At 43.7% G+C, this 23,401-nt stretch overlaps 1 protein-coding gene across 1 annotated transcript in view; it reads left to right on the top strand.

Annotated features, from left to right (window-relative positions):
* Positions 1 to 2,241: 2,241 nt before the first annotated feature.
* plcd4a (phospholipase C, delta 4a) overlaps positions 2,242 to 23,401 on the top strand; it is a 67,496-nt gene continuing 46,336 nt past the window's right edge. The window contains exons 1-4 of the mRNA XM_026158256.2: positions 2,242 to 2,381; positions 15,832 to 15,879; positions 16,387 to 16,545; positions 16,752 to 16,980. Of these exons, the coding sequence (XP_026014041.2) occupies positions 15,855 to 15,879; positions 16,387 to 16,545; positions 16,752 to 16,980 (413 nt within the window). The 5' untranslated portion in view covers positions 2,242 to 2,381; positions 15,832 to 15,854. The remainder of the gene's footprint in view (positions 2,382 to 15,831; positions 15,880 to 16,386; positions 16,546 to 16,751; positions 16,981 to 23,401) is intronic.

Here is a 23,401-nt window from a genome sequence, read left to right as displayed (position 1 = left end):
CTAGTTGTTTCGCCGTCATTGTGGATGTTGGGTATCGAAGAATCCATAGGTCCCTCATCCTATTCATGTAGCCCCTTCCGCCGGCGTTACTTGCGTAGTAGCATTCCATATATATATATATATATATATATATATATATATATATATATATATATATATATATATATATATATCTCAAATCAAATCAAATCACTTTTATTGGGGCGGCTGCAGCGGGGCGTGGTCTGAGCGGAGTATGTTCATACACTGCTGTCTCTCTGAGACTTGAGTGATCAGAGAAATGTCTGAAAGTCTTATGGGCATCACAGCATTTACTATTCTGAACAGTGACATTTTAAAAAATGGCTCAGACAATTTTTTGTTGACTGGAGAGCCACTGAGTTACAGTAAGTGTAATAACAATAAATTATGTTGCCATATCAACCACCTGAATGAAACATTTGAAAACATTTAAACAGATGTAAGGATTGCAGCGACCCAGAAGGTTTCTGGTTCCAGTTTTTGTGGGTGTTACCTCTTCAAGCAGAAGAATGAGCCACTGTCTGTTAACTTTGCAGAGCTCAAATTGCACTGGAATCTTGGGAATACTGTCCCATAGTTCCTGTCTGAATTCCTCAGCATATAGGTTGTCCTGCCAGTTTTACTCAACAGGTTTTACTGAAAATGGGAGAGACAAAATCGTCACATTGTATTATGTCAATGTCAATTTACTGGTCCAAAGAAAAATAAATAAAGATGATTTTTCAGGGGAAATGGTCCTCCAACTCTCCAAAGAGACTTCAGCCCGCTTGTTCAAGCTTGTGGTGCATATTATCTACATTTGTCTGACAACTCTGGGAACTTTTGTTATAGGAAATCTTCAGTGGTTTCATTTTTTTTCTTTAATCACTGCCATTAGTATGTTTTGCAACCATGAGATTGCAAAGGTCTTGAGAGAGCTCAGTGGTTTTACCCATCATTTCTCGTGTGACACTTTGGTAACAAGTTACCTTTTTAAGTAAATATATTTCTAAAGATGCTATTGTAGTTATAGTCCATCTAAAAATAAGGTTTTACCATGATGAGAGTCCTGTGATAAGTTGACTCCATGATTCAGTAACTTATGGAACCACCTTTACCAGCAGTAACTGCCAGTTTATTGGTGTATGCAGGAATTTGTTATGCACTGCTTTCTGAATGTAGTTTTCTTTTTGGACTCTACTGATGAATAAACTAGCCAACCCCCTGATGCATAGTCTCAGTTCTTCTAGCCTTCTACCTACTGGGTTCTACAGCTTGTGCTTGATGTGAGGGAGCCCATCCATTTTAACATTGGCTTAGTGAGTGTAATTTGAGGTGAGGAGCTGATCTGAAGCCACAAATTATTGATGCCCCTGAACCTGAGCAGAAACACAGATGAAAAGCACAGAGAGAATATTCATGTTGTAAACTGGCAAATTTGTAATGCAGCTCTCCGTTGCATAAGTAATGTTAGTAATCAGGCAACTGGTAATCTGTCACATTGTTTATTGTTTTGATAGGAAAACATTACCTGATGTATTCTCTCCACAAGCCTGCTGTTAAACTGACTTGATCAAACTTTGATGATTGGGGATCGGTAACATGACACAGGGCAGAACACATGCTGCACTATCAGTTTGAGTTCTGCTGCTCCTAAACCTGCCATCACAGACAACGTAGTCTGTGTGCAATTCTCTGCCAAAGAGTTTGGGGGAATGACAACAATAAATATTTAATAAAAATAAAACACTGTAATATTTCAACACAAGAGATATAACGAGTCTGGCTGCTGTGAGTCAGTCTCACTCAACAACTTCCTAAATATTGAAAACTTTCAATTAGTTGGAAAATGTTTATTTAAAATGCACAGTAAATCATTTTCGGTAAATAGGCATTGAAAATTCTTAAAATCATTTATTACATTTAAATGTGAAATGAGCACAATCAAGGTGAGTCAAAACTACATTTATGCTCATGGCCAAGGTGCAAGTATTCACATGGATTCATAATGCCAGTGAAACTCACTGTACTGAAACCCTTCCCCACCAAACAATTCAGGCTATTTACGGCGCTTTCAACCCAACTCTGTGCTATTCATGATGTTTTAGGAGCTGAACTTTTGCATCCAAATGAAGTCTTTCTTCAGCTCCACATGTAATGCATGCACAGCTTGCAGAACACTTTAAGAAAGGGGACAGGAAGCAGATGGGGAATAGTGAGGAGGAGGGGCAGCTCACTCACCTGCTCACCCAGGTTTGACTTGTTCTCTTATCAGTGCATTGTGGCATGCAGATACACAGCAGCAGCAGAGGCTCCCAGATTTTATGATCTTTTAACAGCACAGCAGCAGTCAGCTGGACACCGGGATGATCCTGCAACAGGTCAGATTCACCTTCATTTTCCAGTGTTTTCCTCCCAGCCTCAGTTTTATTCTTCCATGGCTTCGTTTACATTCCTTATGTATGAACTGTAAAGGACACATACTCCTCAGAAACGCAGGAGCACGCTCACTTACTTGCTGTAATACTTGAATACTTGAATTGAATCTTTGTCATATTTTTTGTTTTCTAGTAAAATGTTACCTTTTATCACTTGATAAAAAACAACACCTTGCACTTACCAATATGTAACACAGCAGCTTTGTGGTTTTTGCTGTAGTCAGAGTATAGTGTAGCTCTGCCAGTGGTTTAGGTAAAGCAAATGACTTTACTAATGTCAGAGACAACTGTAACTGATTCTGTGAAACAGAAAGAGCTTGGTTAAAGAAATAAATGACTAACGGTAATGAAAAAAAGAGATTTGTCAAGCGTAGCTGGATTAAAGAGCTTAACAAAGACAGTATGAAAAATGTATTATGAGACATGAAACCATGAAAGACCAGCAAAATAACTCCCAGCAGCATAAACAGCACAGGGCAGGAAGCTTCTTCGTGGAGCAGGCATCTCATGAATATGCACTCGGAGAAAGTGAGTCTGCATTCATTCATGAAGTAAAACAGCTGGCTGGTGGATAGGATGTCTTGATCCACGCTCAATCATCCAGGTGAGTAAATCTCCAAAAGCTGATTCTGTTCATCTCGACGTTTTCAGTGGGAGAAACGTTTTGTCACTCATCCAGGTGACCAGCTGACTGCAGGTTTCCCCAATCTTATAAACTGTTCCTTCAGTGGGCTGGTGTCAGTTATTATGCACTGTTTATAAGGCTGGGGAAACCTGCAGTCAGCTGAGACTGAAGACGTCACCTGGATGATGATGAAACGTTTCTCCCACTGAAAACGTCCAGATGAACAGAATCAACTTTTGGAGATGTTATAGGACCTTCTTTCTTTGAGGGGACAACACAGATCTTCCAAAATACAAAACAACTTTGTCTCATGGTAAATGGATAAACAAGCCTTTCTTTACACCTTCAGATTGTTTATCTTCAGCATCCACTTTACTGTTTGTTGTTTTCTTTAACAGCCTAAAATGATATGCGGGCCAGGAACTGGTTTGATTTATTTAATAATTTATTTATTAATAATATAAGAAAATCCTACAGAATCGTATTAATACAGTGGTACAAAAACCGATCTTTTAAAAAGTAAAGGGACTGGTTCTTATATAACACGTTTCTACTCTGAGCACTCAAAGCACTTTGAACAACTTGCCTCATTCACACAAGCACTTTCTCTATGTTCTTTCTATCTAATGTTCACACTCCAATGGATGCATCCAGATCCTTATCTAGCCTAAGGATATTTGGCATGTAGACTGGAATCAAGCCACCAAAATGTACCATTTTAAGAAAAAAAATAGGCTAATTTTGAATTCTTTTGGCAGCAACACATATCAACAAAAGTTGGGACAGCGTACCACACCCTGTTCTTTAAACAAGAGTCCATAAATGTCTGAGGAGACCAGCTGCAGGACTTTTAGGAGAGATATGTTGTTGCACTCTTGTCTAGTTGTGAAATGTTTTCAGTTGGTAGAAGGACTGCATAAGCTGCAAACACTATCACAGCTCTAAAAGCTTTTAGGATTGATAGGCACCGTGCACATTTTCACTGCTATGCAGATGACACCCAGCTCTGTCCATGAAGCCAGATAACACACACCAATGAGTTAAACTGCAGGAATGTCTTAAAGACATAAAGACCTGGATGGCCGCTAACTTTCTGCTTCTTCTTTTTTCCAGCAGTGTCTTTATTTATTTTGAACATAGCAGTGTACACATCTATGAAGCGTAACCAAACAAGTAGAATAGAATAGAATAGAATAGAATTAAACTTTATTGTCATTGCACATGCACAGGTACAGGGCAACGAAATGCAGTTTGCATCCATCCAGAAGTGCTTTAGTGATATAGATATATTACAATATATATTAGCAATAATATAGATATGTGAGTATATAACAGAAATGGGTCTATTATGGTATGTTATAATGTACACAGTATGAAGTATGTTGTGAATATGCTATAACTATAAGTATGTACAGGCTGTAGTGAGTACAAGCTATGTACAGGATATGAACAGGATATAAATATGAAAAACTATACAGAATATGAAATAAATAACTTTACAGAATCTGAGATATACAGCTATACAGAAATGGGAACTATGCAAGTTGTAAACAGTTGTAGGATTAAAAATTATCGAATGTACAGAATGATTATTTACACAGAGCTATACAGTAGTGCAGTTAAGATAAGTGAGGGTGTAGATAGTTTCTACAGAGGCTATATAAAGTGCTAGTGGTTGTGAGTGGTGGTTCAGTCCATGTTATTATTGTGTGTTTGAGGGTACAGTTGTCCATTGTGTGTGTGTGTATGTTCAGTCCATGTGTTAACGTGGGTCAGATGTCAGGAGGCAGAGTTCAGGAGTCTGACAGCTGTGGGGAAGAAGCTGTTCCGGTACCTGGTGGTCTTAGTCCGGAGGCTCCTGTAGCGCCTCCCAGAGGGCAGGAGGGTGAAGAGTCCATGTGATGGGTGACTGGGGTCTTTGATGATTTTCCCAGCCCTTTTCAGACACCGCTTCCTGTAGATGTCTTTTATGGCAGGAAGTGGTGCTCCGGCGATGCGCTGGGCAGTTTTCACGACCCTCTGCAACGCCTTCCGGTCCGAGGCAGAGCAGTTCCCGTACCAGACTGTTATACAGTTGGTCAGGATGCTCTCGATGGTGCAGCGATAGAAGTTCACCAGGATGTCTGAGGACAGGTGGTTCTTCCTCAGAGTCCTCAAGAAGAAGAGGCGCTGGTGAGCCTTCTTGACCAGCTTGGAGCAGTTGGTCGTCCAGGTGAGATCCTCGGAGATGTGGACTCCCAGGAACTTGAAGCTGCTCACACGCTCCACAGCCGTCCCCTTAATGTGGATGGGTGGATGTGGGTCAGCATTCCTCCTGTAGTCCACGATGAGCTCCTTGGTCTTCTCGGTGTTAAGCAGCAGGTTGTTTGTGTCGCACCACTCAGCCAGACGATCCACCTCCTCCCTGTAGGCGGCCTCATCGTTGTCACTGATGAGGCCAATCACCATGGTGTCATCTGCAAACTTAATGATGGTGTTGGAACCATCAGCAGGTGCACTTCAAGTAGCTACACTTACAGAGACTACAAGCTACACATACTGCCTTTATACACATAACACCATATAGGAGAGGATGAGAAAAAAAAACCAGCAACGACAAAACAACAAAAAACAACACAACACAACACAAAAGCAAAACAAACAAGGAGGGAAAAAAAGAAAAAAAATTATGCACCCTCACAGGTATATGTTCAATGTAAATTAGAAAGTAGTTGTTTAATGTCAAGCAATAAACATATTCCCAAATGGACTGCAGAGGGCCACCTATGAATCCTCCCCAAAAATTTCCACCAAGTGGGGCAAGTTTTTATTAGCAAGGAAGTTTTTGAAGGGGCCCCAGATGCTATCAAAGCATCGTTGCTTACCCCTGATTGTGTAGGTGATCTTTTCTAAGGGCAGAGTAGACGTTAACTCTGAAATCCATTTACTTCTTCTTGGTCTATCCACCTCTTTCCAAGTAATGGCAATCACTCACTTAGCCATCAGCAGCCCTATGTCTAAAAATAAGCGATGTTTCCTTGTTATATTACAGTTAGCTGGACAGGTGCCCAGCAGAAAAAGTTTTGGTTCTAAATGCATTTTTATTTCTAATATTTCTTCAGTCCATTGTTTCACTTCTTCCCAGAATTTCCTAATTTCAGGACACTGCCACAAACAATGGAGAAGTGTGCCCTTTTCCTCGTTGCATTTTATACAAACATCCGGGATGGTAGTGTAGAAAGCATTAAGTTTGACTGGAGTCATGTACGTACGCATTAACCAAGAGATTTAAACGCGTGTTCACTGTTTGTGATTGTGCCCTGGCGCAAGCCCTCTCCCTCTCTTCAAGGGAGATGTTCTCCTGTAAGTCTTCTTTCCAGGATTCAAGCTTCTTTACGGACGTTTCTGTAGAGGCAGCCACCAGTTCATTATAGGTTTTGGAAATCAAGCCCCTTCCCCGGCAATCTTTCACCATCATTTCTTCAAGTGTTGATAGGCCAGGAATGGACAAGGGCTGGTTTTGCTGTGCTCTAATAAAATCTCTCAGCTGTAAATATCTAAAGAACTGGCTGCGGACTATGTCATGCTTTACAACCATTTCATCAAAGGACAGTAAATGTTTATTTATTATTGTAAAGATCTCCTATTTTTTGTAACCCCCTCTCAGCCCATATTTTAAATCCCCCTTTCACCCCGTCCTGGGGGGAAATTATCATTTCCCCATATCCACAGTGGCACATTCTCTTCTGAATAGTAAATTAGTGTTCTCAGCATTGCATTGGGCCCGAAGCAGCAATAAATTTTGGTGTATTTCAGGGGACCTTGTTTGATAGTATTCATTTTCTAATTCCTTTATTTTTGTCTCTATCCGTTTTGCCTTTTGGAAAGTCAATCTTGCTTTAGAGCTAGTGATGCTAATTATTTGGCCCCTAATAAAAGCCTTAAAAGCCTCCCATCTTATGCTTGCAGAAGTTTCTGTTTTATTCATTTCAAAATAGAGGCTAATTTGTTCATCCAAAAGTGAGACAAAACCAGGGTCCGCCAACCATTTTTGTTTGCAACGCCAAATCCTAGCATCTTTCACAAGCTTTGAGTCCTCAACCAATGAGCCCTGACAGGCTGTGAGGTGAAACCATATCAGGTGATGACATCATGAAGCTCACTGAGAGAAGGCCGAGGGTTTGCAGCGCTGTCAACACAGCAGAGGGCGGCTACTGTCAGGAATGTAAAATATAAAATATATTTAGAGTTATTCATCAATTTTTTTTGCTATATAATTCCATATATCTTGTTTCATATATTTGATGGCTTCACTTTGTATCTACAAAGTAAACTATTAAAAATAAAGAAAAACCATTAAAGCGAACGTGGCTCAAGAGTTGGGAGTTCACCTTGTAATCAGAAGGTTGCCGGTTCGAGCCCCGGCTAGGACAGTCTCGATCGTTGTGTCCTTGGGCAACACACTTCACCCTACCGCCTACTGGTGTTGGCCAGAGTGGCCGATGGTGCGATATGGCAGCCTCCCCTCTGTCAGTCTGCCCCAGGGCAGCTGTGGCTACAACTGTAGCTGCCTCCACCAGTGTGTGAACGTGAGAGTGAATGAATAGTGGCATTGTAAAGAGCTTTGAGGGTCTCGAAAAGCGCTGTATAAATACAATCCATTATTATTATTAAATGAGAAGGTGTGTCCAAACTTTTGACTGGTAGTGTAGCTCATAACTTGATCTTCAGGCATATTATTGTGGAGCTGATTGATAGATACAGAATGAAAGCATCAAATACTTTCCATTCAGTTTAAATGCTTAAGGCCTTAAAGCTAAGAGTAAAATTAACATTTAACTTGTGCTTGCTCATAATTCAATTCAATTCAATTTTATTTATATAGCGCCAAATCACAACATAAGTCGCCTCAAGGCGCTTCATAGATACAGAGAAAAACCCAACAATCATATGACCCCCTATGAGCAAGCACTTTGGCAAAAGTGGGAAGGAAAAACTCCCTTTTAACAGGAAGAACCCTCCGGCAGAACCAGGCTCAGGGAGGGGCGGGGCCATCTGCTGCGACCGGTTGGGGTGAGAGAAGGAAGACAGGATAAAGACATGCTGTGGAAGAGAGACAGAGGTTAATAACAGATATGATTCAATGCAGAGAGGTCTGTTAATACATAGTGAGTGAGAAAGGTGACTGGAAAGGAAAAACTCAATGCATCATGGGAATCCCCCGGCAGCCTACGTCTATTGCAGCATAACTAAGGGAGGATTCAGGGTCACCTGGTCCAGCCCTAACTATATGCTTTAGCAAAAAGGAAAGTTTGAAGCCTAATCTTGAAAGTAGAGATAGTGTCTGTCTCCTGAATCCAAACTGGAAGCTGGTTCCACAGAAGAGGGGCCTGAAAACTGAAGGCTCTGCCTCCCATTCTACTTTTAAATACTCTAGGAACAACAAGTAGGCCTGCAGAGCGAGAGCGAAGTGCTCTAATAGGGTGATATGGTACTACAAGGTCATTAAGATAAGATGGGGCCTGATTATTTAAGACCTTGTATGTGAGGAGCAGGATTTTGAATTCTGGATTTAACAGGAAGCCAAAACAGGAGAAATCTGCTCTCTCTTTCTAGTCCCTGTCAGGACTCTTGCTGCAGCATTTTGGATTAGCTGAAGGCTTTTCAGGGAGTTTTTTGGACATCCTGATAATAATGAATTACAGTCGTCCAGCCTGGAAGTAATAAATGCATGAACTAGTTTTTCAGCGTCACTCTGAGACAGGGTATTTCTAACTTTAGAGATGTTGCACAAATGGAAGAAAGCAGTCTTACATATTTGTTTAATATGTGCGTTGAAGGACATGTCCTGGTCAAAAATGACTCCAAGGTTCCTCACAGTGTTACTGGAGGCCAAGGTAATGCCATCCAGAGTAAGAATCTGCTTAGATACCATATTTCTAAGATTTTCAGGGCCGAGTACAATAACCTCAGTTTGATCTGAATTAAGAAGCAGAAAGTTAGCGGCCATCCAGGTCTTTATGTCTTTAAGACATTCCTGCAGTTTAACTCATTGGTGTGTGTTATCTGGCTTCATGGACAGATAGAGCTGGGTGTCATCAGCATAGCAGTGTAAATGTATGCTATGTCTTCTAATGATGCTGCCTAAGGGAAGCATGTATAATGTAAACAGAATTGGTCCTAGCACTGAACCCTGTGGAACTCCATAATTAACCTCAGTGTGTGAAGAGGACTCTCCATTTACATGCACAAACTGGAGTCTATTAGATAGATATGATACAAACCACTGCAGCACAGTACCTGTAATACCTACAGCATGTTCTAATCGCTCTAATAGGATATTATGGTCGACAGTATCGAACGCTGCACTGAGGTCTAGCAGGACAAGCACAGAGATGAGTCCACTGTCAGAGGCCATAAGAAGATCATTTGTAACCTTCACTAAAGCTGTTTCTGTGCTGTGATGAGCTCTGAAACCTGACTGAAACTCTTCATATAAGCCATTCCTCTGCAGAAAATCTGTTAGCTGGTTGACTCTTTCAAGGATGTTTGATATAAAGGAAGGTTGGAGATTGGCCTATAATTAGCTAAGACTGCTGGGTCTAGAGATGCTTTTTGAGTAAAGGTTTAACTACAGCCAGCTTGAAGGCCTGTGGTACATAGCCGATCATTAGAGATAGGTTGATCATATTTAAGATCGAAGCATTAATTAATGGCAGGACTTCTTTGAGCAGTTTTGTAGGAATGGGGTCTAAAAGACACGTTGATGGTTTGGAGGAAGTAATTATTGAAGTTAACTCAGAAAGATCAATTGGAGAAAAAGAGTCTAACTTAACATCAATGGTACTAAGAGTAGCTGTAGATAATATTACATCTGTGGGATGATTACTGGTAATTTTTTCTCTAATGATAAAGATTTTATTTGTGAAGAAGTTCATGAAGTCATTACTAGTTAACGTTAAAGGGATGGTTGGCTCGACAGAGCTCTGACTGTTTGTCAGCCTGGCTACAGAGCTGAAGAGAAACCTGGGGTTGTTCTTATTTTCTTCAATCAGTGATGAATAGTACGATGTTCTGGCTTTGCGGAGGGCTTTCTTATAAAGCAGCAAACTATTTCTCCAGGCTAAATGATGATCCTCTAAATTTGTGACACGCCATTTCCTCTCCAGATTACGAGTCATCTGCTTTAGGGTACGTGTTTGAGAATTATACCACGGAGTCAGGTACTTCTGATTAGAGACCTTAGTTTTCACTGGAGCTACAGTATCCAGAGTCGTACGTAGTGAGGAGGTGAAATTATTAACAAGATGATCGACCTCTGTTGGGGTAGCGTTCAGATAGCTGCTCTGCTCTGTGTTGGTACAGGGCATTGAAGATGATAACAGTGGGTGGATTATATTCTTAAACTTAGTTACAGTGCTTTCAGAAAGACATCTACTTTGATAAAGTCTACTCTCCACCGCTGTGTAATCAATTATTGTAAAAGTAAATGTTATCAGGAAATGATCAGACAGGAGAGGGTTTTCAGGAAACACTGTTAAATGTTCAGTTTCTACGCCATATGTTAAAACAAGATCTAGAGTGTGATTAAAGTGGTGGGTGGGTTCTTTTACAGTTTGAGAGAAACCAATTGAGTCTAATAACAGATTAAATGCCATGTTGAGGCTGTCATTTTTAGCATCTACATGGATGTTAAAATCACCCACAATAATTATTTTATCTGAGCTCAGAACTAAATCAGATATAAAGTCTGAGAAATCAGACAGAAACTCTGTGTAAGGCTCAGGTGGACGATAGATGATAACAAGTAAGACTGGTTTCTGAGTTTCACTGCTGGGGTGGACGAGGCTAAGCATCAGGCTTTCAAATGAATTAAAAGTCTGTCTTGGTCTTTCATTAATTAATAGGCTGGTGTGAAAAATTGCTGCCACACCGCCCCCTCGGCCTGTGCTTCGAGATTTCTGGTAGTTATAGGGGGTCATATGATTGTTGGGTTTTTCTCTGTATCTATGAAGCGCCTTGAGGCGACTTATGTTGTGATTTGGCGCTATATAAATAAAATTGAATTGAATTGAATTGTTTGAGCCAAAGTGGACTACATGGGAGACGACCAAGGAGGACACCATTACTGAAAACAAACAATAAAAAAGCCAGACTGGAATGTGCCAACCTACATGTTGACAAGCCACAAAGCTTCTGAGAGAAAGTCCTATGGAAGGATGAGACAAAAATGGAACCTTTTGCCAAGGCACATCGGGTCTATGTTCACAGACTTTGCTTGATCTGGCACAGTGTCTTGAATCTGTGCAGGGTACAATGAAATCTCAAGACTATCAAGGGATTCTAGAGAGAAATGTGCTGGCCAGTGTCAGAAAGCTTGGTCCCAGTCGCAGTCAGGGGTCTTGCAACAGGACAATGACCCAAAGCAGAGAGCTAAAACCCCCAAAAATGGCTAAGAGGAAAACATTGGACTATTCTAAAGTGGCCTTCTATGAGCCCTGACCTCAATCCTATTGAGCATCTTTGGAAGGAGCTGAAACATGCCGTCTGGAAAAGGCGCCCTTCAAACTGGAAAAAACTGGAGCAGTTTGCTCATGAAGAGTGGGCCAAAATACCTGCTGAGGTGCAGAAGTCTCATTGACAGTTACAGGAATCGTTTGATTGCAGCGATTGTCTCAAAAGGTTGTGCAACAAAATATTAAGTTGTGGGTACCATCATTTTTGTCCAGGCCTGTTCTATGAATTTATTTTGTAAGTAATTCTGTTGAAGCAAGGAACGCTGAACACTGTAGCAATGCTCACAGGTACTAGTGAGACAGCTATTCAGGTGAAAGAGATTAGACAGGTTCCTCCGGCTTATCTCTCAATACATCTGAGGGAGGGCAAAAGGACTTTACATACAGCCTTTTATGATTAAAGTTATATAGAGTGAGATACCAGAATTTATCTGTACAGTGTGTGGTTTTGCTAATAGTTAATTATTCTTAAATCTAATCAGAATATGATAGAATAAGTGGTAAATGGCCTGTACTTGTATAGCGCTTTACACATTCAGTCATCCACACATTCACACACTAAATAGATCTAATCAAAATGTAATCAATAAAGTTAGAATCACCACAATGAAATGTTTCTGATACCAGAGTTCTGGTCTTTTGTCTGTGTGTGTGTGTGTGTGTGTGTGTGTGTGTGTGTGTGTGTGTGTGTGTGTGTGTGTGTGTGTGTGTGTGTGTGTGAACGTAATATGGTCAACACCTTGGAGACGCTTACAGCTGCTGTGAAGGCTCAAAACAACACCATTGAGCGTATGAGGGGAAACATCAGAGAGAGGCCTGCTCAAAATGACACCCTTGAGCGACAGCTGGAAAACATCGCGGAACGGATCACTGCAGTTGTGAGGTCTCAGAATCAAAAGACTGACAACACCACGGAACAGAAGTTTGATACCATCATGGGGAGGCTCGCAGCTCTTCAACGGGAGATCGAGAGACCAGCCTCGGAGTGCTAGAATTCGAGCTGCTCACAAAGGAGAAATCAACAATATTCAACATTTGGACACCACGGCCCCAGCTGCAGGCCCAAGGCTGGAGCCCACCAAAACAACTCCCTGATAACGACTGTGTGATGACTATTCTTCCCGCCCCATGAAGGACACCTGGATTTGCTGGAGGACTGTTTACTTAGCCTGATAGGCCGAAGGACACTGTCTCAGCTAAACTATGGACACGCACACACACACACTTACACTGATAAGCACGCACTCATCCCCCTCCCTTTCCAACGCCTTCGATGCTTGTGCCCTAACGGGGATGATAGCAGTCAACTGGACCAGCACAGATGCTGCAGGACCGGATGCGCTGTCTACGCCGGCTCTCTCTTACCCTTTACCCGCCCCTGTTGCTTGTCTCGTGTTTCTATGGTGTATTGATAGTCATGTGCTTTTGTGCTGAGGTGTTTTTTCTTTTATCAAACTGTTCTCCCACTAGGAGCTCAGTCTGAGTGGAGTTTTTTTTTCTCCTCCTCTTGCCTCATGTGGTGTATTTTCGTTGTTTTTTTCCTATCAGCCTACCTTCTGACATGTCTGCCCAATGTGATGTTTGTGTAAAGTTGGTCAGAAGGTTCCTTTGTGAGTGCGCATGCGCCATTAGCGTGCTGCCTGCTGTAACCCCTAATTTCCCTCGAGATGAATAAAGTATTCTGATTCTGATTCTGATTCTGAATGCAAACAAACGCTGTTGTGACAGTGATGTTCACTGTTCTGATGGTATATATGCATCAATCTATCAATCGTTTGTTGTAAGATTCAGATAATTATTTATTAAAAGTGAGACATTTTAAATGAGAATAAGAAAGAAAAGTATTTCTTTGTGCCCCCCTCTCCCTGTTAATGCCCTACATGCCCCCCTGGCAACACTTTGCTAGACCTGCCCCTGCACAGTTACCAGCTGTCAGCTGCTTAGAAAAGGATCCTGGTGTTATTTGTCTCTCAGAAACAGTTCATAACTTCAACTCATTCATGTCACCTAAAAGGTAAACCTGTTTCTCCATCACAGCTCTGATGATCCAGTAAGGACATCTCCTGGTTTCATCTTCATGTTTCCCTCTCACCACATATCCAAACCATATCATGACCAGCAGCTTTACAGCTGTGGCTCCAGCAAACATCAGCTGATACTAGAAATTAATATTAAATAAATTCTAACAACAGCTGATCAAGCTTAAACGTGCTGCTGTTGTTTAGCGCGACATCTGCTGGTTTCCTGTTTCTGGCGCAAAGTGATAAACAAACAAGAGAGACGATCAGCTGATCATTGATCAGTTTCATGATTGAAGTAGAAACAGGAGAGGGAGGGGGGAGAATGAGAGAAGAAGAGGCAGCTGTGCAGCGTAAACACAGAATAACTCCAGCTTTGTGTCTTTTTCATTGTAGCTGAATTACGGGACAAACTGTGTTTCTTTTCACCTCAATAAGAAACGCGTAATATTTTCTCTGAATACGAGATGATTCCGTCGTTTTACAGGACAGTTGGCAACTCTACTACCTAACCTTATGAATAAAATAAAGTTAACTATCAGTAACATCATAGCACCACCCAGCTGTATAGAAACTCCGTCATACTAGCTAGTACCCAGCATAACGAAAATAAACTCCACCTAAACTTGGTTCATATCTGACCCAGATAGACTGCAGGTCATAACTTCTTACCTGAAGTTCACTTCACCTGATACTCGGACCGGCGGCCGCCTCGGGTCTCTCCTCCTCCTTCCTCCCTTTCTCTCATCCACCTGCTGGCCTCCACCACTTGCTAATGTTGCTGAATCTGTGGAAGCTCCGCGATAGCCACCACACGAAGTAACGAATAACGAGCCTATCAAAATCCCAGTAACGAGTAACGCGTTCCCGGTTTTGGCATAATAACTAGTTACCGTGCTCGTTACCACAATAATAACCTAGTTACTGTAACGCGTTACTTACGCGTTACTTACGTGTTATGACAGACAGAGACACAGACGCAGACTCATAAGCAGGCTTAATGACATCATGGACAGACAGGGGGGGACATGGAAGGAGGGAGCAGGACAGGCACAGAACAGAAACCTAACAAAACGGCGAATAATACTGGGATACCTAATCAGAATAACAAAAGCACAAAGAAACACAAAACACAACACACAGACTCAGGACCATGACACTGTGTGCTTCTGTGCTGCTATTGTTTGTGTTAACTGAGAACGTAGCAATGGCACAACGCCCACATCTCGTCTGAGGCGGACAAGCTTTTAGTGTATGGTCAGAATGACTAAGCAAACATTTAGGGAATGTCTGACTTTACCATGTATGATTTAATATAAGGAACCATATAGAGTATATTGTGTTTGAACCACAGACCCATGAAGAGAACAAGTATTCCTATGTAACTGAGTTAAAACGTAATCATATTGGAATCATGATATTCATATGGGGTTGCGTTAAAAGGAAGTATTGAGAGATCATACAATCATAAAGAGAAACGGTATATTCATGTCATGTCAAGTATATAAATATATGATTACGCTGAAAAAAATCATTTGAATCTATCTGTGACTGAGCTAATGAGTGCTGCTTGTTTGAGGGCCTTTCTGTCTGTTCATTGGGTTAATATCAGGCGAGTGACTTGACCATTCAAGAATATCCCACTTCTTTGCTTTAACAAACTGCTGGTTACCACTCCTAATATCGTAGCAAATTCTTAGATGTTTTTCTGTTTTCACAGCTCGAGGATGGCTTGTTTTACCTGCATGGGGAGCTCCTTTGACTGCATGTTGTCAGTTTACAGCAACATTTTACAAATGCAAGCACCACACCTCAAATCAACTCCAGGACTTTTATCTGCTTAATTGACAATGACATAACAAAGGAGCTGACCACACCTGCCCATAAAATGGCCTTTGAGTCAACTGTCCAGTTAATTGTCGTCCCTTTAAAAAGAGGCCCAAACCGCTGATCCAATTCGAATGTGGATGAACGCTGAGAGTCTGCACATTATGTCCATGAGAAATGTAACCAGAGTAATAAGATGATTTAAATGAAGTAATCTCTGACCTGGTAGCTGAAAAATGAGAGAGAAAGAGGGTAACAGGGTGTGGCTGGACATCAGGTGATTGGATGTCAATAAAGTTGATGCCAGAGGTCATCTCAGCACATGTGACGTCTAGAAAGGACGTCTAAGTGTTACTTGAAACAAGGCATGTTTTACAGTCAGAGCTGTTCTCCTTTTCTTGCACTGACTGCTATGTTATGCCCTTTAGATGGCAGAGTGACCACACAACAAATGGCTTCCACAGGAAATGGCCTCCGTAAGTCAGCTTACGTCTTGTTTATGCCTGCTGGGGTAACTTTGTTTGATTAATAAGTACATGTTCCTTTTCCCCCCTGACCTTTTTCCTGTGTGTGTACACTGGAACATCTGATTCATTTTAAACAGTTCATTATAGCATCATTCTTGTCACTCTGATTTTAGAAAGATAATCAAAGAACACAAATGATACAAATGTGAGTAGAATATCTGCTTAATATTTGATTCACAGATGAAACAAACTAAATCTTATTTTGCTAAACCTGACTTAAATGAAATGTTCTTTTTTTTAAATTCACATTTAAGATGCACAATAATCTTTTTTGTTTAGCATATCTATTCAGTAGTAGATGTCTAGACAGTGTCATAACGCTTTGGATGTGTGATGGAACTTCACATTAGCCTGTCAGAAACTTGAAATTAAAATTAAACATGGCATGTTTGCATTTAAATTTCTTCGAACCATGCTTTATTTTTTTTATTTGTCATGACTGTCTCTTTTACACAGGTAGTCAGGGGGATGATAACCTCCAGGCCATGCTGGTGGGGGCGATGATGAGGAAAATTAAGTCTCGTAACTGGAAGAAGCAGCGATATTTCAAGCTGGAGGATGACTTCATGACCATCTGGTACCAGTCTAAGAAGGCTGGCAATGTCCGCTCCACATGTAAGAGAACAGTTATAATTAAAGAACCCGTGGAAAAATGACCTAATAGACCTGATCCAACAGTGGGCGTTTTGCTTACAAGTATATGTGTGTGCGGGTCACAAGCTCTTGGCATTAAGCATGCTCACAATCTGGCACAATTTTTCTTTTTTTTTGCTTTATTTTTGTGTCTAAAACCTCCTAAATTCCACTTTCTTTGTTCCTAGTTTCTGTGAATGATGTGGAAGCAGTTCGAGAGGGGCACCAGAGTGAGGTCCTCCTCAGTATTGCAGATGAGTTCCCACCTGACAGATGCTTCACATTGGTCTTTCGCGGTCGCAGGGGCAATTTGGACCTGGTGGCCGAGTCAGCTGAGGAAGCACAGTCCTGGATATGGGGCATGAGGAAACTGATTGAGAATGTGGAAAACATGGGTGAGAGGGAGAAACTCGATCAGTATCCTTCACTCAGTTTACATACATATGCGGTCAACCTAACTATATATAAAGAATTTGTGTTGGGTGTACATTACATCACATTACATTTTTCAGTAATACAGTAATGTAATGAGTTACTGTACTAAACTCAGTAATCTTATAATCACATTTGCATGTCAGATAGAAAGAGAAAAAAAATAAACATATCTTCTTCTTCTTCCTGCAGACATGTGCTACTCTTTTGTGTGCAGAGAGGAGAACTATAGTGCCGGGTCTACAACGTTTCGGGAGTGGAGATTTGGGGTTTATTTTTATTGCATGAAAACACAGTAATAAAGTATGTCAAGGAAAGAAACTGCAGTATACTGCTATCAAAATGTCAGCTCTTTGCAAACGTCTGAACAGATAGCAGGCGAACACAAAACTGGCGAAAAACCCAGTGTGATCTTACAGCTACATGTATGCTGACCTCAGCCAGCAGCCAGTGCAGGTAACATGGAAGTGATGAGCAGTCGGGTTTACACAAGTAAACAAAATGCAGTTTCTAAATGAAGGTGTTTATTATTAAGGGGGAAACCCTAAAGGGGAAGAACTCCAAACCTGCATGGCCTGGTGTGAAGTGATTGCCCCTAAACCTAATAACTGGTGGGGCCACCCTTAGCAGCAACAACTGCAATCAAGTGTTTGCAGTAACTGGCAATGAGTCTTTTATAGCGTGATGCAGGAATTTTAGCACACTCATCTCTGTAGAATTGTTGTAATTCAACCACTTTGGAGGGTTTTCGAGCACAAACCGCCTTTCTAAGTTCATGCCACAGCATCTCAATCAGATTCAGCTCAGGACTTTGACTAGGCCACTCCAAAGTCTTCATTTTGTTTTTCTTAAGCCATTCAGAGGTGGACTTGCTGGATCATTACTCTGCTGTAGAACCCAAGTGCACTTCAGCTTGAGGTCATGAACAGATGACCGGACATTCTCTTTTAGGATGTTTTATTTGACAGCAGAATTCATGGTTTCATTTACCACAGAAAGTTTTCCATGTCCTGAGGCAGCAAAACAGCCCCAGACCACCATCACCATTTTTTTTACTGTTAATATGATGTTCATTTTCTTTTCTTTTTTTTTTCTTTTTTTTTTGTGTCCCGTTTGGATCTTTAGCATCAGAATTGTTGTCTTAAGGCCAAGAAAGATGCCAAGCGGATTTATTTTACCAAGTGGATCATCATGGTCTTGCCATATTGGTCCATTTGATTGACCTTTATTATAATTATGAATTTATTTTATTTTCAGTTGCTATAAACGGGACAGACATGACTGGGGGATAGGACAGGGAGAAAGAATGAAAGAAAGAGAGGGAGAGAAAGAAAGAAAACCAAAGGGGAGAAGAGACGGTGAGAAGGGGGGGGAAGAAAAAACAAACAAACACCTGGGTCACCTGTATGGAGAAAAAAAACAGAAGAGAAAGCAAACAACAAAGAGCAACATAATAAAAAAAACGGCACCATCACAATAAACTAGCTAGCAGTAAATATCAGTAGATACTAAATAATAAACGATATTGTGCAGCACGCAAGATAGACAGCGCACAATGTGCTTTGAGGCAGCAGCCAGGAAAGCTGTAGTCCGCGTCTGTGAATACCAGTGTGTACACCTGTGTGCATACCTGTGTGGATCAGCATGCTTGCATTCCAAAGGTTTCTCCATGTAACGATCTGCTAGGGAGTGTGGGGGGGCCACAGCCCCGTCCTCCAGGGTATGAAGCAGGTATGGAGGAGATCAAAACTCCAGACATCCAGAGGCCCCCAGAACACAAGAGACCAAGGAAGACCAACAGAGGGGCAGCCGCGCCACTGTCCCAGAAAGAGCTGAGGAGAGTCCCAGATGAGGGCTCACTCAGCAGCCACGGAGCAGAAGCCAGGGGGGGTTGCAGTGACGCGCCCGTGAGCTCCGCCGGCAGCCAGCCGCGCCTGAGTGACCGAGCCCCAGGCCAAGAGGCCAAGGGCACCCCACCCCTGAAGTGCCCGAGCGAGCCCCAGGCTCCAGGCCCCGATAAGTGGCCGCCAAGGAGTGAGCCGGTGTGTACCCGGACGCCCACCCCCAGACACAAAGAACCACCAACGCACCGACACCTGAGGGAGTCCGCCACTGGCAGGGGAAGTGGTGGTGGGTGGAGATAGGCCTCCAAACCTTGGAGGGCCTGAGATGTCCCCAGAGAGGTGGCGTCTGATACCCAGCCTGACATATAGACACAGACATACAGGCACACACAGATACAAACATCCATTCCCACCCTCATGCTCTCATATGCACTTACTCCACACTCAACCAACGTGGAGACAGACATAAAGAGACGCTGTACACACGATCATACTCCCCAAGCGTACTCTACGAACCGGGTCTAGGTACCCTTGCCCCTGGAGGGGGGAACTGCACCCAGACCCAGGTGGTGTTACCCTTTTCCCTGCGGTGGGGAGAGGCAGACCGCCCCGACTCCGCAGCAGCAGGGAGGCCCCACACTCCAGACCGCAGTCGGACGGCCAACTCCTCCTCCTAGCCCCCCCGCTCTAGCAGGCCGCAGAGAACGGGGATGAGAGAAGACTCCAAACCTCCCTCCACCCGCTCATTGTAGTGTTGATGCATGTGTGTTTTAAGGTGCATTTAAAACCCAGGAGGGCATGGAGCTACCTGCCAGAGAGCAGCAGGTAAGCGCATGGTCCCTCCTGCTAGCCCTCAATGTCTACGTGTATTTAAAATTGAGAGGTGGGCAACGACGCCAGGGGTGAGGTGTACACCCTGATGGTAATTTGGACTCCGTGTATCGTGCCCACCCCCAAGATCCTATATGTATGTGTAATGAGAGTGTGAGTAATGTGAATGTCTAAGTTGTGGGATAAAATTGAGGCAGAGGCAGCCAGAAGGGGACAGAGGGGGGAGTAGCCTCCTCTGCACCCTGGTGACATACCCCTACTCCAAGGCCCTGCATGTGTGGGTGGTTGTGGTGGAGCGGGAAGAGGGAGGCAGCTGGAGATGGGGAGGGAAGGAAGGGAGGGGCAGGTGACCCCTCCCTGGGGCCAGCTCCCCCGCTGACCCCAGTAGGCACTCCCATACTCCGCGACCCGCCAGGGAAAGGGGGCCCAGGCCCATCCAGACCGGGGCCCAGCGCAGCAGCGCCCCCCGGCCCCACAGAGCCCGGGACAGTCCACCCAACCCCACCACAGAGAAAACTGCACCCACCCCACCATCCACTCATCTTCCAGACTACATGAGACAATAAACACCCAGGCTGAGATCTTCCTCCACCTCTCCTGTATCTCCCCCTCCTGCAGAGAGTTCCTGAGGAGAGGAAAGCTCCTGCAAGGTGTGACAATCTCCCCCACCAGTTGAAGAGCCCCCCAGGTGGCTCGACGCACCGGCAGCACCCTGCGCCAGGGATGGGCCCCCATGCACCCACCCGCCCACAACCCCGGCAACACACAAACCAGGACCCAAGGCCCCGAGGCCCGGCCAGGGCCCCAGCCCAGAGACGGAGCGCCCCCAGAACCTCACGCCCATCCCGGACCCACCCAGGGGCAGCCAGGCTACCAGGTCAGTAACCCACGTCCGTCAGCACAGACTCTCCCCTAGCCCCGCTACATGCAGCCACGAGGAAACAGTCACTCGAGAGCCAAAAGAGCCCCCAACCGGACATAACCGCTACCCCGGGTTGAGCCCCCCAAGGAAGATGCCTCCGGGGAACCCCCCGACGCCCTAAGCCTGTCCCTACCCCCACACCAATCACAACAGTGAAGGCGGGACCAAACTATGACCCCCCACCCCCATGTTCATTTTCTTAAAAGGTGTGTTACAACTGTGTTACTTTTACCCCAGATATAATGGGGACAAACACCTTCCAAAAAGTTCTGCTTTTGTCTCATCAGTCCAGAGAATATATTCCCAAAAGTCTTGTGGATCATCAAGATGTTTTCTGGCAAAACTGAGGTGAGCCTTTAATGTCCTTATTGGTCAACAGTAGTTTCTCCTTGACCTGCTCTGACTGCTGCTTTTGATATAGTAGACCAGGGGTCCCCAACTCCAGGCCTCGAGGGCCGGTGTCCTGCAGTTTTTAGATGTGTCCATGATCCAACACAGCTGATTCAAATGGCTACATTACCTCCTCAACATGTCTTGCAGTTCTCCAGAGGCCTGGTAATGAACTAATCATTTGATTCAGGTGTGTTGACCCAGGGTGAGATCTAAAACCTGCAGGACACCGGCCCTCGAGGCCTGGAGTTGGGGACTCCTGCAGTAGACCATCTCATGTCCCATTTAGAATACCATGTGGGCATCAAAGGTACAGCTTTTGAGTGGTTCAGGAGAGAACTTTCTCAGTCCACTTTGGTGACTCTGTATCTTCCTCAGCCTCTCTGGCATGTGGTGTCCCACAAGGAGTCCTTCAGGTGCCTTTTGGGAAGCTGGAACAGGTGGCCTGTTTCAAACTTGTGATTCTTTCTGACAGTCTTGTCATTGCCATAGTATTATTCATATACTCAAGAGTACTACTCCATTTCTCTTCATATTTACACCATGGACGTACTTGAATCCACCTTCAATGCTCCCGGCTTTGCTTTACCTGTACTACTACATTGTCACACATAAGATCCCCAACTTATTTTTGTATTTATACCTTCATGCAATTTGCACATCTCTCTTACAAATTATCAGTCTTACTTTTACTGTTTTTAACTAACTTTATTTCTACCTTTCTTTAATTTTTATCACCATCCATCCATCTTCTTCTGCTTATCTGGGCCCAGGTCAGGGGGGCAGCAGCCTAAAAAGAGAAGCCCAGACCTCCCTCTCCCCAGCCACCTCCTCAAAGAGATATAATCCCTCCAGCATGTCCTGGGTTTGCCCCGGGTTGGACATGCCCAGAACACCTCACCCAGGAGGCATCATTTTCAAATGCCCAAACCACCTTTTCAATGTAGAGGAGCAACAGCTCTACTTTACACTCAGTGCTCTCTTTACCACAATGGACCAGTACAGGATCTGCATCACTGCAGCCGCACCACCAATCCATCTCCTGCTCCTGTCACTCGTGAACAAGACCCCAAGATACTGTCCCGGAGTGGGGACCCTTTTCCAGCTGAGGACCATGGCCTAAAAATTACAAACAGAATGGGTGACAAAGGGCAGCCCTGGCGGAGTCCATCAACCACCTGAAATAAGTCTGACTTATTGCCGGCTATGTGGACCAAGCTCTTGCAACAGTTGTGTAAGGATTGAATGGCAACGCATACTCCTGAAGCACCTCCCACAGGACACTCCGAGGGACATGGTTGAATGCCTTCCCCAAATCCACAAACAACATTTAAACTGGTTGGGCAAACTCCTATGCACCCTCAAGTATCCTCAAGAGGATAAAGAGCTGATCCAGTGTCCCACGACCAGGACAAAAAACACATTGTTCCTCCTGTATCCAAGGACTTTCCTTTCCACCACACCAGTCTGCCGATCCAGATGTACCGCCCCTGAGCTCCACACAACACTAAAGAGGCATGTCAACCAAGACAGCCATACAACGTCCAGATCATTTAGGAACTCATCCACCCAATGGGCCGTGCCACCAAGGAGTTGTTTAGCTACCTTAGTGACTTCACCCCTGGAGATAAGCGAGTTGCCCCCCTCGTTCCCAGATGCCACCTCCACGGAAGATGTGCCAGTGGGATTAAGGAGGTCCTCAAAGTATTCCTTCCTACAATTTTCTCAGTCAAAGTCAGCAGTGCTCGACCCGCACTATACACAGTGCAGGTAGAGCACCACTTTCCTTTTCTGAGTCGCCTGACAGTTTGGCAGAATCTCTTCAAGGCAGTCCAAAATTCTTTTCCATGGCTTCTCCAAGCTCCTCCCACACCCAAGTTTTTGCTTCAACCACTGCCTGAGCCACGTTCCGCTTGGCCTGTCAGTATCTATCAGCTGTCTCCACAGTACCACAGGCTAGCCAAGCCTTCTTCAGCCTGGTGGCTCCCTTCACCTCTGGTGTCCACCATTTGGTTCGGGGGTTACCACCACGACAGACACCAACCACCTTGTGACCGCTGCTCAGTGCAGTGGCTTAATTCAATTCAATTCAATTCAATTTTATTTATATAGCGCCAAATCACAACATAAGTCGCCTCAAGGCGCTTCATAGATACAGAGAAAAACCCAACAATCATATGACCCCCTATGAGCAAGCACTTTGGCGACAGTGGGAAGGAAAAACTCCCTTTTAACAGGAAGAAACCTCCGGCAGAACCAGGCTCAGGGAGGGGCGGCCATCTGCTGTGATTGGTTGGGGTGAGAGAAGGAAGACAGGATAAAAGACATGCTGTGGAAGAGAGACAGAGATTAATAACAGATATGATTCAATGCAGAGAGGTCTGTTAATACATAGTGAGTGAGAAAGGTGACTGGAAAG

Source organism: Astatotilapia calliptera, chromosome 23 (assembly GCF_964374335.1).
Source record: "Astatotilapia calliptera chromosome 23, fAstCal68.1, whole genome shotgun sequence".
In the NCBI taxonomy this organism is placed as follows: Eukaryota; Metazoa; Chordata; class Actinopteri; order Cichliformes; family Cichlidae; genus Astatotilapia; species Astatotilapia calliptera.
This window is presented reverse-complemented; position numbering and strand designations above follow the sequence as displayed.